Source organism: Stomoxys calcitrans, chromosome 3 (genome assembly GCF_963082655.1).
Source record: "Stomoxys calcitrans chromosome 3, idStoCalc2.1, whole genome shotgun sequence".
Classification (NCBI taxonomy): Eukaryota; Metazoa; Arthropoda; class Insecta; order Diptera; family Muscidae; genus Stomoxys; species Stomoxys calcitrans.
Window position 1 is genome coordinate 140335344 of NC_081554.1, and position 15207 is coordinate 140350550.

Below are 15207 nucleotides of genomic sequence, written 5' to 3' on the forward strand. Positions count from 1 at the left end.
CAACCAAATTATCTAATTATAATATTTATAAGAAATATGTTCTTAGAAGGAACGTTTAGTTGCTAAGAATTAGAATTAAACAATTAGAAGTAAGAGTCTTACAACTGTAAATGAATTAACTTGGAAAATAAAACCAAATTTTGCAGTGGGTGTTGGCTTACCAAGGATGGCCACGAATTCAAGTGACCTACCAAATGACCGGCCGAATACTTTTCACACATAATACTCTTCACAGTTCGCGCAGTGAAGCGGAGGAACCGATGACATCTTCGCCGCCTCCTCCTTGGGCGGTATCAGGCACTTCCCCGGACCATGCGGCTGTGCACATTTCACACAGCGGTATTGCATCACGCAGTTGGTGAATGTGTGAAGTATTTGTAACCTCTCTCCGCCAACATTACCTTCACCTTGTCAAAAAAATTCAAACCTCTTAAACGCAGTGAAATGAGATTCATCCTTACCTTTTTTAACTCAAAATGTGGATTCAAAAAATGGTTCCTCATCAAGCCTGCCACCTCCCTCACTGTGGCATTATGTATAGTAATTGCTGGGAGAGAGTGTCCTCTCTGTGTTGTATCAGCATTTTACTTTCTTTTAAAAAATCCGCAATTACTTTTTGGGCAACCCAATAGATGACCCCACTGAGTCTGGTGGCACATCTGATAACAAGAAGAAGGACACTGCACGTTAGAGGAAGAAAGAAAAGAAAGGCAGCGACTCGGGCTCTGGTTATAAGGACATGAGAGAAAGCCTTCAAGTAGAAAATCTCTGTGCATCTGTGGCAAAGCTGGAGTAGACTGTGGTGATGCATGAGCAGAATGTGAAGAAGCTGGAACAAACAATACAGTTCCTAATGGAAAGGAACAATATCATTTCCAAACAGTTGTTTTTGAAGGAAGGATCAGTTCCCTCCGACACAAAGGAAGAGCCTCTCCCCTCCGGCACTACCCAACAGCCCATGGGTGATGCCATGGAGGTGTCTGATATAACTCCCCTCGAGACAACCCAGAAAGATTGGTCGACCGAAGTAGCCGAAGACTTAGGTACTGCGAGGAAGAATGAAGATGTTGCACCGCCAGCATCGCAGGAGAAACTTGAGACGAGGAAGGGCGCAATCCCCAAAAAAACGATGACAATTGCGAGTAACACCAACAAGGCGAATCTGAAAGATGACAAGGCTGCAAAAGAGACAATATCAAAGGCTGAGACAACACCTGCAAGAGGTGATGAGGCTGCTGATACAACACAGAGAGGACACTCTCTCCCAGCAATTACTATACATGATGCCACAGTGAGGGAGGTGGCAGGCTTGATGAGGAACCATTTTTTTAATTCCACATTTTGAGTTAAAAAAGGTAAGGATGAATCTCATTTCACTGCGTTTAAGAGGTTTGAATTTTTTTGACAAGGTGAAGGTAATGTTGGCGGAGAGAGGTTACAAATACTTCACACATTCACCAACTCCGTGATGCAATACCGCTGTGTGAAATGTGCACAGCCGCATGGTCCGGGGAAGTGCCTGATACCGCCCAAGGAGGAGGCGGCGAAGATGACATCGATTCCTCCGCTTCACTGCGCGAACTGTGAGAGGGAACACGCCGCCAGCTCTCGGGAGTGCCCACATAAAGTGGCCCTGTTGAAGAAGGTAGAGGAGCGTAAGAAGATGGCGAAGGCTAGGATGACCAATCGGGTCAGCAGAACGGTGAGACAGGGAGTCTCATATGCAGCGATGACTGCTATGACAGCCAATGACAACGCGGTCCCAGAGGCCGGCGTCGCAATGACCAGCAATGCCCTCTCGGCTGGAAAGGGCATACATGCGGACTGCATGGCCTATTATGGCAAAAAAGTATTAGACGTCTTGGTTGATATTCATGCCTATGCCCACCATTTCCGTAAGATTGAAGGAGCAGAAGGGAGAGCCAGTGCAATTCTGGGACTCCTTCTGCACATCTACATGTTGCGTTGCTTTTTCATCAACGTTAACTCTATTGTCGCTACTTACAAGCGACACTACTTGGAGAGATTTGCCGAACAACATGATGTGGACATACTCCTGGTTGCTGAACACAGACTTTCACACAGATACGACCTCCAATTCGATGATTACAAGGTGTACCGGCAGGATAGAATGAACGGCATAAGAGGAGGAGGGACGGCCATACTTGTCAAGTAGCGGATACGATCGGAGAGGGTGACATTGAACACTGGAGACATGGAGACTTGTGCAGTGGGGATCTGGGTACGGAATACGCCGTACTTCTTCGTTTCGCTTTATTTTCCGCCGTGGGCCAATTTTGATCCTTCGGCCTTTGACCCTATCCTGAGGCTCTGTGCGCAGGGTGAATTGGTGGTAGGGGACGACTTCATTGCTCGTCACCCGTGCTGGGGAGATGTACTGGTGAGTAGACGTGGTAAGCCTTTATTTGATTTCCTCCTCGCCTGCCCGGAAATGATTGCGTGCGGACCTGTATGATTTTTCAAGGATGAATGTTGATTGGTTCAGATCCAAGCAACGTAATGGTCTTCGAGAGTATAATTTACCGGTGGACAGGAATGTGGGTGTTCCGGAGATTGACAGAAGTGTGGACGGCCTGAGCGGTGTTTTCCGACAGGCCATTGAATCCTCAACGCCGAGGCTTCGTGTTGGAAATGGAGTTTTAGGGGACCTACCCTTTTGGATCCTAGGTTTCATGGCAAAAAGGAAGCGGGAATGCCGGAGGCTCTACAGATGCCGCGACCCCACGAGGATTTCACTGTTGAAGGCCATTATCAGGAACATTGACGTTATAATCCGGAATGCTGTGGTGACACATGAAAGAAGGCGGATGAGGAACTATCTTGCTGGAGTAGGGTTAACTGCAAGACATATGGTAAGGTGAAGAGGATGGCCGGAATTGATCGGAGGAACGTGATCGGAGTTTTGGTACGCGAGAATGGGGCCATAGTCTCAAATGAGGCGGAGAAGGCTGGGCTGTTTGCGGAACATCTGAGGTTGGCGAGTGCGGCGGATAACAGCATAGATGACTCCTTTCGCTCTGTGGTTACAAGAGTGATTGGATTCGCTGCAGCCAAAGGTCCGATTCGTCTTTCAGAGCGGATGGGAGAAGGACGGACGATACGAAGCCTTGGGAATGACTCAGGTTTTTTGAGGAAAGCCTGCATAGCTGTGCACTAAAGAGCAGGCCGGCGAAAAGGTCCATTCCTGTTGATGGGGTTCCCGACGTGGCCCCAAGAGAGCGGGTGAGGAGACCCATGAGTTCTTGGCGATATCATACAACCATTGCATGAATCTTGGTTACTTCCCTTCTGAGTGGAAGAAGGCCATTGTTTTAGCCATTGTTAAACGTGGTTCCGAACCTGCTGGGCTGGAGAATTATAGGCCAATTTCCCTGCTTTCCCCATTTGGAAAGCTCCTTGGATTTTTCTTGCTGGAGAGAGTGAGAGAGTTCGCAGAGGAGCGAGATCTGTTCAAGGAATGTCAATTTGGGTTCCAGAGAGGACTCTCGACGGAGCATGCCCTAGTCGCGGTTACGGAATATACTGCGAAAGCCATAAGGAGTAGAGATGGAGTGGTTGCTGTAGGGCTCGACTTCGCAAAGGCCTTTGACTCTGTATGGTAGGATGGAGTCGTATGTAAGTTCTGGAACTTTGGTTTCGATCTGAACACGGTTAGGATGATAGACAGCTTCCTGAGAGGTAGATACTTCAGTGTGAAGGTTGGAGTGAGCAGCTTGGAGTGGTAGGCGATCAGGTCTGGCGTGCCACAGGGGTCCCTCTTGGGTCCGGTGCAGTTCAATTTGTACATGAACGATATTCCGGACCGTCCCCCGGATGGTCTGTTGTTGATGTATGCGGACGATGTGCTGGTAGCCCAGGCTGCTCCCAGGATCAGAACCCTGGAGTTGACCGTGAACACATATCTGGAGGGGCTGAATGTCTTTTTTAGGACCTGGGGCCTTAGACTGAACATTAGGAAATGCTCCGCTACTGTTTTCACTAGAGGGCAGGAGCACACGAGGCGCAATTTCTCGACCTACACACCGGTGGTCAAGGAGGACGGAGGATGGAGGCTTTAGGAGACCCTCGAATAGGCAGATTTATCGAAGGGCCGCGATCGAGAGGATGGATGTGCACCTTATGGACAAGACCTTTGCCTTCCTGGAGCGAAGCCGTATGCTATCCAATAGGAAAGTGTCGGATTCGCTGCGCGGTGGGCTGCGGCTTGACCAGATTGATGGCAGTAGCGTTTTATCCCCCTCTGTTATTCCCCTCCTTGACGGGAATGATTTGATTTACAATGACGGAAGACTTGTGTTTTACAACAGCAGATATAATTTCTTGGATGTAACGAATACCGTATATGATATAACGCAGTGAGGTGGTTTTTCCTCCTTGCCTTTTTATTTTCTTGTATATAGTTGTACATATGTAAATCGACAGTACTTTTAGGTTTTACTTTTAGTTTTTCTTGGTTTTTAGTATTGGTATTTTTAGTTTTGAAGTAGACCCCCTTTTTGGATTCCGGATTTTTCAGGGCTTTAAATGAATTGATAGTATATTTTATTTTTTGTTTTGAGAGATTCTTTGGCATTGTTGATTTGCGGCGACTTAAATTGTTTTCTAATTTTGGTAAATTTTTTATTCGAATTAAAAAATATGTTTATTTATAGAATAAGTTTTAAGAGTAAGCACCCTCTTTAATATAAGAATTAATTGTACGGAGAATAGAAAAAACGGCAAATAAATGAAAAAATTAAAATGAATTTAATTTAAAAAAGTGAAAAAAAATTACTGGTGGCAAAGGCTTTGGAAAAGATGGCGCTAAACGTCATCGTAAAGTGTTGCGTGATAATATCCAAGGTATCACCAAGCCTGCAATCAGACATTTAGCTCGTCGTGGCGGTGTAAAGCGTATCTCTGGATTGATTTACGAAGAAACCCGTGGTGTCCTAAAAGTATTTTTGGAAAACGTTATTCGTGATGCTGTCAACTACACTGAACACGCTAAGCGTAAAACCATCACCGCTATGGATGTCGTCTACGCTTTGAAGAGACAAGGCCGAACATTATCTTGACGCTATTTTAGAGAAAATTTTAAAAACTCTAAAACTAAAAAATCGGTTCTTTCCAGGACCACAAATCATATTTAAAAAGAGATATTTCTTGTAACCAATTCCTAATAAAAAAAAATATATTAAATTTACTTGAAAATAAATATTACCATTTTTCAATTTGCCGCCGGCAAAATGTAGCTTCTATAATATACATACATTAGTATTGTAGCCGTTGAGTGAAGCGGATTCGTTTTTATTTCGCTCCTCAAAGAAAAAATAAATATATGTTTGTATCTCGGAATAGGTACTACCTATTACGACAAAATTTTAAAGCCTTTTAGAGTAGGCTAACTCCAAAGACTAACATCTGCGGTGGTGTCGTCAGACCACAGCATGTTGTCCTCCTAGTCTAGAGTAATGCTTCAAGCGCACAACTAGTCGTCAGACTAATAAATGGGGAGGAGACGGATAAACCAGAGGGATGCACAGTTCGTCCCGAGCCTTTAAGTAAAGGTGGAGTTTCTTACTCGGATTCAGACAGCGACTGTGCCAATGAAACAGTCATCGCAGCCGAATCGAGATGACAGTAGAAGTTAGCGATGACTTTCCTAAGCTCACAAGCAGACCGAGAAAGCGATTCGGTGCACGACGAAGGAGACAGCAACGTAATCGGGCAAAAGTGCAGGATGCTGGAAGGAAGCTGGAAAAAGAATCAGATCTCCCGAAGAGCATAACACTGCTAAAACACTGAAAAAGAGCTCCCCGCTTTTAAGTACTCTGGGAAAACCAAGCCAGCCATCCCGCAATGGAGACTCCAGACTGTGACCTGCGGAGGTGGACAAAGTCGGAACAGGAACGAAGGAAGCGCGCACGGCCCGTGAGTCTTCATGGAGGACTGTAATTTCCAAAAGGCCGTAGCCATCACGGAAGGGGAAGATGGTCGCTGAGAATGATTAGGAGTCGCCCTCTTACGCCAGAGTGGCAAGGAAGCCCAACAGAGATAAGCTGACTTATGCAGTCATCAATATCGGCTGTGCATCCGGTAGGATTCCACCAGATCATCGGTCCCAAGTGGAAGATCTGGGTAACGATCGGATTTTTGAACATGTGTGGAACTCTGTAGAGGTTCCACCTCTACAAATGATGAGCTGCGAGTTTAGAGGGGACATCTTTACGCTGCGTTTTACGTCGGCGGAACATATTGATACCGTCAAACAGCTCGTCAGCTCTGGGAGGGCGCAAAGCTCGACCTTGTGAGAAAGGTGGATATCCCTCCCGCACAAAGGCTACGGTGCGATGATTAAATCCCTTCATAGCTCTATCCACAAGTATCATTAGGGCGTGCGTTGTGGAGGTAGCCCTCCTGAATCCAAATTGGAATTTCCTCAACTTCCTCCTCCTCAATATGTTCGTTTATCTCCTGTAGAATGAATACCTCGAAGAGCTTAGAAATCACCGACAGCAGTGAAATCGGCCTATAGCTCATGGGCATCGTCGGGTCCTTACCCGGTTTCAGAATGGGAATAACCTTCGCCGTTTTCCAAACATTTGGAAAATATTTTATGCTAAGGCAGTGTTTGAATACGACATCAAGGAACTGCCACATCCTTGCATCAACCCTGCGAAGCACGCAATTAGGTATTCCATCCTCACCTGAGCTCTTCTTGCTATTCATTCTACGAAGAATTGCAATGATCTCGACAGGCCTTATTACACATCACGCTCCTGTAGATCCAGTGGAATATCCTAGGATTCAGGCCCCATTTCGAGCCTTTGGCCCGTCTACATAGTGCCCAACATCTGTGAGCCTTCTCAGTACGCTCCTGAATGTGACACTTCCAATTCAGTTTCCTGCCCAAGATCACACCTAAGTATTTTTTTTTTTTTTTTGGTCTCGTCTATTTGTATTTGTATTTATTTTTATTGTGATAATACCCATACAAAAGACTAGGTCTTATATAAAGTATGGGTCAGGTAATCGTACAGTTTTGATTTGCAACTTAGTTATAAAGTAAAAATTAAGTAATATATTTTAATTTAAATTTTGAAGGCAGCAATTTGACCTTGTCAGATCTGATTGAGGAAACGTGGTGCGTTAAATTGGCCCACCTTCGTCTTCCTCGTGAACAGGCATATTCCAGTCTTCTCTGGGTAAACATTGAGACCATATGCAATACCCTTTCGGCCCTTCCGCATAGCTCGTTCGGATCCTTACCTCTTAGAAGTATTATAACATCGTCTGCGTTGCAATCAGCATCCGTAATAGGTCATTTATGGTGGTCACCCATAGGAGTGGCCATAAAATGCCTCCTTGTGGCGTGCCCTGTGCCACTTTCTCCCTTACATTTATGCCATTGGACACACAATTTATCCACCTATTTCTTAGCATGTGGTTTATCCAGTCTCTAAGGATACGGACCCCCCAGCACTGGTCTAAGGATTGGATCAGTGTGTCGGTCTACACATTGGTAAAAGCACCCTCGATGTCAATGCATACCGCCAGTGTGTACGTTTTGACATCGAAGAATTCTTCTATTTTATGCACAATCTCGTGCAGAGCAGTCTCCACCGACCTTCCCTTGACATAAGCATGCTATCTGCATTTGAGCAGTTCGCTGGATGTCCTACTCTTTATCATGGTGTCTACAATACGTTCCATGGTTTTGAGTAGAAAGGACGTAAGGCTTATGGGTCTGTAGGCCTTTGGTGTAGCATAACTTGCCTTGCCAGGCTTGGGTATAAACACCACCCTTGCCTCCTGCGAGGCTTTCGGAGTATATGAAAGTCCTAGACACGCTGTGAAAATTTTGGCCAGACGAGGCGCCAGATAGTCTGTCTCTTTCTGTAGTAACGCCGGAAATGTCCCATAAGGTCATGGTGACTTAAATGGTTTGAAGCTCCTCAAGGATTTCTTCACCATAAATTCCATTGTTATTAACCTTCGATCATCGTCATTATTCCAAGATTCCGGTATCTCCGTGAGTCCCGTCGTATCCTGTGGAAAATGGGGTTTCATCAAAAGCCTCAACGTTTTCTCTGCTCTCACTTCCATATCGTCTACTAAAGTTTCAGTTTGGACATGGGTTTTTGAGAGAAACTTTTTTATCTTGGCGGCGTCATTAACGCTATCGACCTGTTCGCAGAAAAGCTTCCAGGAGGCACGTTTTGCCGCTCTGGTAATCTTATTGTAGTCCTTGAGCCGTGTGTAATACACATCCCAATAAACTTCCGCTTTTTTACGACGTGCTCTGTTAAAAAGTCTGCGGACCTCTTTCCCAATATTGCGAATCTCCCCGGTCATCCAGGGTTTTCTTAGGCTGATTTTCTTTCCCGAAAAGGACAACTATCTTCGAAAGACCACACCAGTGCAGTTGTAATCCTGTTGACATTGTCGTCAATGTCTTCTATGCTTGGACAATCTTAATTATCTTGCCCAAGTCTACTTCTGAATAGCCTTCCGAATTTTGTTCAGTTGGTTTTCAACTTATTCTGGAAGCTTATCGGATTCGGCGCTCGCCGTGCTATTCGAAACTTAATGTAGCGATGGTCAGAGAAAGAGTGTTCCATGGCGACCATCCAATTCTAAACCTCATCGATTAGATTTTCCGAACATATCTTCACATCTAATACCTCCTTCCTAATCCTATTAACTAAGCTAGCCGTGTTACCAATATTAAGTGTTATTAGGTCGTTAATATTGAAGAACTCTGCCAGGGCTTTGCCCCGCTTATTAGTGTTGGTACTACTCCACGAAATGTGGTAAGAGTTCGCATCGCACCCTATTAGTAGCTGGTTTCCTGTCTGTTTTGCTTTCCTCACCAGGCGGTGTCGGAGAGTCGAAATGCAGATAAAGTGATGCCAAGTATGCTCCACCGTCTCCCTATCTCACCACTATTGCATCCGACGTTGACAACTCTGGGGAAAATATATAATTCAAATTTCTATGACAAATAACGCAGGTCCTCGGCCGAGTACCAGTGATAGCATAGAATAATTGGTACATACATAGTTGATATGGTTCTGTCTAGAAACTTTGTTGCGGGTCGTCCATGGTTCCTGAATTAAGGCAATATGAATCTTTCCCTTGCTGATTTTCTCCATCAGAGCGTGTGTAGCAGTCTCGCTCCGGTGGAGGTTTATCTGGATTACCTCAATCATTGGACCTCCAGTAAATGGGCATCTTGGGAGTAGGTGATGATCTCATCGTCTGCTCCCTGTTCTTTAGACTGCGTTGAATTTCCTGTCACTGCACTGCCTGATGTCATCGTTATAGGTTCTTTGCCCAGTCTAGTCTTCCGACTCTTTATAAAGTCGGTAATGGTTCCATCGTCAGGTCCCTGTTCGTTAAGCTGTATTGGGTTTGTATGGGTGGACCCCCTACAGAGTTCCACACTTGTTCGAAAATCCGATCGTTAACCACATCCTCCAGTTGAGACCGATGATCTGGTGGAATCCTACCGTATGCTCAGCCGGTATTGATGAATGCCTAAGTCAGGTCATCTCTGTTGTGCTTCCTCGCCGCTCTGGCGCAAGAAGGCGGCTCCTTACCATTCTCAGCGACCATCTTCCATTTCCGTGATGGCAGTGGCCTTTTGGAAGTCACAGTCCTTCATGATGACTCAGGGGGCATACGCGCTTTCTGCGTTCCTGTTCCGACTTTGTCCCCCTCCGCACGATACTGTATGGAGTCGCCAATGCGGGATGGCTGGCTTGGTTTTCCCAGAGTGCTTGAAAGCAGGAAGCTCTTTTCCTTCTTCAGCATTTTAGCAGTGTTATGATCTTCGGGAGATCTGATTCTTTTCCCAGCCTCCGTAAAAGTGCTTGGAATGTCAGTTATATCCCTTCCAGCATCCCGCACTTTCGCCCCGATTGCGTTGCCAGTACATACTCCTCTGTCTCCTCGTCGTGCACCGCATCGCTGCTGCTTGTGAGCTTAGGAAAGCCATCGCTAACTTCTGCCGTCATCCCGATGCCCTCATCTCTAGATTGGGCAGCGATGACTGTTTCATTGACACCGTCGCTGTCTGAATCCGAGTCAGAAACACCACACTTATACAAAGGCTGGGTACGAACTGTGCATCCCTCTGGTTTATCAGTCTCTTTCTCATTAATTAGTCTGCCGACCAGTTGTGCGCTTGATGCATTACTCTCGACTACAGGTGCCAAGGCACCCACATATATAGGAGGGGAGGACAACACGCTACGGTCTGACGCCACCACTGCAGATGTTGAGTCTTTGGAGTCCTTTTCTAGCCTACTCCAAAAGGTTTTAAAATTTTGTCGTAGTAGGTAGTACCTATTCCGGGGTACGGATATATTTTTCTTTGAAGAACGAAATAAAAACACGTCCGCTCCACTCAACGGCTACATCTTTTTTAAGATCGGGATTACATTCCCTTAGTCAGTCAGGATCTGAGGGAATCCTTGGTATCCAAACATGCGCCATTGGTCCAGAAGGAATTCCTTCCGAAGGCAATTAGTCTGTATCGGCCTCGATACCAGCCTGCATCGTCACAAACTGGAGGAGACCCAGGAAAATCCGAAAGGAGTATACTGATGACAGTCCATTGACTATCTCACCTCAATTATTCCTAGGTATGCAGCCCTGTTCTTCTCCCTTGTCGACAACTGCCATCACCAAACGGTGCCTAGCGACATTAGCAAAGGTTCTTAGTTCGCCCTAGTTCTTTAAGGCATGGAATGCCCTCCAGGTGACCGCAGGCTTTTGGCTGACTGCGGTGCAGTTTCCGAATCTAGAAGTGTAGTCTTTGGGGTAGCCAAAGAGTCTCTCTCCCTATTAGTGAGAGTCTTATAATCATTCGCCCCAAGCCTCACAATAAACACGAGAACGATGCGTCTTCTATTATTCAAACCTCTATAAGAACGTCTTGGTTTGCCGGGGAAGGCCGATGACGTAGGCTAATTACAGGCATGTGACGAAAGAATAGGTTCGGCCTTGTTCTTGAGACTTGAACCAGGTGTCTTCGTCAAAGGTCCCTGCTGACCGTCTGTCGGCTAGTGGAGCCTGGAGCTGCCGCTCCACCAATCGAGGTTTCAGTAGCAGACAACTTGCTACAGCCTGATACCACCACCGCAGCTGTTGGGTCTTTGGAGTCCATTCTAAGCCTACTCCCGGGCTCTAGAACTGCTGCTCCGCTAGAAACAGACTCAGATCATTAACCGCCTAATGGAAACCTCTATCGCAGCTATCCTTGAGTGGCTTAAATTTTTCTTCCAAAAATAATGACCTATTACGAGTAACAGGAAAATTCTTGAGGAGTGAAATAACAATAGGACCGTAACCGTTACTCAACGCAAAAAAAAATATGAAGCCGGCGATAAGTCTGGCATTAAAATCAGCAATGCGTATTGTATTGAAATCATATAGGGTATCCGGAACAATCGTCTCCAGCGCCTCCGCCTCCATCTTAACCTCGATCATCACAGCCAAATGATCTGAATCAAAATCCAGAATTCGGAGACCACCCTCATCTCTCTCCGCCTCTGTCTTTCTCGGCCCTTTCGTAGTAAGGAAGAAGTCGGTAAAACTGGCCGAGTCGATCATAATCCTTGAAGGTGCCGTCTCGCTTTCAAGTCCGCCCCTATTATGGACTCCTCAACAACAATAACCGACGTCAAAGCCTCAATGTCTGCACATCTCAACACATCGTGTGGCCTCAGATACAAGGATGCAATAAAAACTCTTTGCCTCTCATCGAACGTCATGACTCTTACCACAGTGCTCTCAATCATTCCTTAATTCACCGAGACCCTCCCTCCCTTCAAATCCCACTTCAAAAATATAGCAGTGCCCCCTCTGCGCTCTCCTCTCCCATCCTGTATGAATAACGTATAACCTTCTAAATCTACCCTTTGTCTACTTAAAAGTTTGTGCTCCGCAATCAGGAGCGCATCAGGTCCGTGTCTCTCCACTAACAGCCGCAAATAGTGCTTCTTAAACCTGGACACCAACAAGTTCGCATTTATGAAAATACATCTGAGGCCCATTATCTACCCACCGTCAGGGTGGCCAACAGCCCTACGATAGCGCGTGTCCTCTCGAGGTAATCGCCAACTTTCTTGAAGGGCGTCAGAAAATTTCCCAATAGTCTCTCACATTCCCCATCAAAGAATCTCATCGTCTGTTTCATAGACTCAGTCACTGTCGCTCCACCGGAAGTAGTCGTGTTAGCGGCCCTCCCAGGAGTTCTCATCACGCCTGCATAGGAGGCGGTGATCCTTAAAGACCTAACATAAATCCCCGGACGATGCGCTGCTTCACTTGCCGGTGGAATATCCACCACCTCTCTCTTCCTCCCACGTGGCCCTCCTTGTTGCAATTGACGCACCTAACGGGGTGCTCCACCATTCTCACTACCTGCCCAATTGCCGGATCCGTTCTCATAACCTCCTTTTCCTGGTCTTTTCCCGGCACCGAGCATTTCCCCATGGCATGATCGCCGGCACACTCCATGCATCGATATGGCATCCTACAATTCATCGACGTATGGCCAAACCTTTGGCAGTTCCTGCACTTTGCGATGACCCTCTTCCTATACCTTCCAATTGAAATTTTACTGTTCAACAGGTACCTTCTTGATTGCCAGCCTTGATTATACCGACCACCTTCAAGTCAAGTTGTCTACTATCAATGAATTCACGGAGGTAACCCACATCATACGTGTCGGACAGACCTCTTACGACCAATGAATATGGTCTTAAACTCCTCGGTTTAAAAGTAAACAAGTAAAAGCGTGCTAAGTTCGGCTGGGCCGAATCTTATATACCCTCCACCATGGATCGCATTTGTCGAGTTCTTTTCCCGGCATCTCTACTTAGGCAAAAAAGGATATAAGAAAAGATTTGCTCTGCTATTAGAACGATATCAAGATATGATCCGGTTTGGACCACAATTAAATTATGTGTTGGAGACCTGTGTAAAATGTCAGCCAATTCGAATAAGAATTGCGCCCTTTGCGGGCTCAAGAAGTAAAATAGAGAGATCGATTTATATAGGAGCTGTATCAGGCTATAGACCGATTCAGACCATAATAAACACGTATGTTGATGGTCATGAGAGGATCCGTCGTACAAAATTTCAGGCAAATCGGATAATAATTGCGACCTCTAGAGTCTCAAGAAGTCAAGATCCCAGATCGGTTTATATAGCAGCTATATCAGGTTATGAACCGATTTAAACCTTATTTGACACAGTTGTTGAAAGTAAGGATAAAATACGTCATGCAAAATTTCAGCCAAATCGGATAGGAATTGCGCCCTCTAGAGGCTCAAGAAGTCAAGTCCCCAGATCTGTTTATATGACAGCTATATCAGGTTATGAACCGATTTGAACCATACTTAGCACAGTTGTTGGATATCATTACAAAATTCTTCGTGCAAATTCTTTCAAATCCGATAAGAATTGCGCATTTAGAGGGTCAAGATGTCAAGTCCCAAGATCGGTTTATATGGCAGCTATATCAGGTTATTTATCGATTTAAACCATACTTGGCAAAGTTGTTGGATATCATAACAAAACAAGTAGTGCAAAATTTCATTTCCAATCGGATAAGAATTGCGCCCTCTAGTGGCTAAAGAAGTCAAGACCTAAGATCGGTTTATATGGCAGCTATATCAAAACATGGACCGATATGGCCCATTTACAATACCAACCGACCTACACTAATAAGAAGTATTTGTGAAAAATTTCAAGCGGCTAGCTTTACTCTTTCGGAAGTTAGCGTGCTCATTCTTGCGGACCATGTTCGAGTCATGAGGTCCCAAAGGGTCGTGTTGAATTTAGGGTATTTTCCTTCAGCCTGGAGTAGTTGTTACGATACCGAAACCGGGGTCTGATTGGCGGGATCGTTCTGGTTATAGACCTATTTCTACTCTGTCGGGGTTTGCGAAAATTTTCGAGTCATTAATTTTGAGGAGGATTGCCAGGGTCGTTGAGGACAGAGAGATTCTGCCGGATGGTCAGTTTAGGTTCGGGCCGGGCTATTCCACTACACATGCTTTGGGCGTTTTCTCGGGCTTTGTGGCTAAGGGATTCGATAGGAAGTACGGGAAGATTGCGGTGAGCTTTGACATTTTCAAGGCCTTCGATTCCGTTTGGCACGACGGCCTGCTTTTTAAGCTTAGTGACCTTGGATTTGGCAGGCAGGTGTGCAGGTTGATCGAAAGTTTTCTGCATGGTCGGAATTATTGTGTAATGTTCGGTGAGCATTCTTCTGCAGGGCGGCCAGTTCGATCAGGCGTCCCCCAAGGCTCCATCCTCGGGCCGATGCTATATAATTTGTTTGTCCATGACATTCCAACCCCTCCTTCAGGTGGCATGCTACTGGTGTATGCAGATGACGTCATGTTGGCCTTCTCTGACCCAGGGCATCTATTGTTAACATGAGTGTGAACATGTTTTTGGATGAGTTGTATGGTTACTTTGCTAGATGGAGGCTTAGGCAGAATCCGCCGAAATGCTGGCACCACTTACCCTAATTTTTGACAGCATGTTCCCGTGATCCGCATCGGGGTTAGTGACGTGTCGGTTGCTGGTACATTTAAGTATCTGGGGGTCTAGAGTCAAAACTCTAGACTGGAGTTCCATGAACACGTCGATTACGCTCTGGACAGGGCGATGAGGGTTTATCACCGCCTGTTTCGGATGAGGAGGGGTCTATCGTCCAGAATAGTTATGCACCTCATTAGGACAGATGGAGAAGGTCAGGGCTTGGGATATGTAATTATTTAGAATGACTCAAATATTAAGATTATACTTATTCTCTTTGTATATAATTATTTAACATTAGAATTTAGATTTAAGTACTACACCTCTATTTTTGGATCTATGGAATATTTCTTTTGATTTTTTTACTCGATGTTAATTTTGATTTTTGACCGTCAAGAGAGCCGGCTACCGCATTGTAATGATTTGAAGGGATTAGTAAAATAACAATTGCGCAACACTTGCGACTACTATCAATTCCTAAAAATGGTATTTAGGAAAATTTAAAAGTCACTTGAAACGAGATTAAATTTGTTTTCAAACACTTATTCATTTCTAGAAAAAGTTTGGCGGGCTACAGCTTTGAAAATGGGTGTTTGCTGCGTATATGCTTCAACATTTGTATTTGTATACACGAAGTGTATA

The 15207-nt window shown here is 45.4% G+C and overlaps 1 protein-coding gene across 1 annotated transcript; it reads left to right on the forward strand.

The window, feature by feature from the left end:
* Positions 1 to 4793: 4793 nt before the first annotated feature.
* Positions 4794 to 5078, forward strand: LOC106083873 (histone H4-like; the record flags this gene model as incomplete). The annotated part of the gene is made up of 1 exon (XM_013247153.2): positions 4794 to 5078. A coding segment is annotated over one exon (285 nt), but the record flags the coding sequence as incomplete, so codon positions are not given.
* Between the last annotated feature and the right edge of the window lie 10129 nt (positions 5079 to 15207).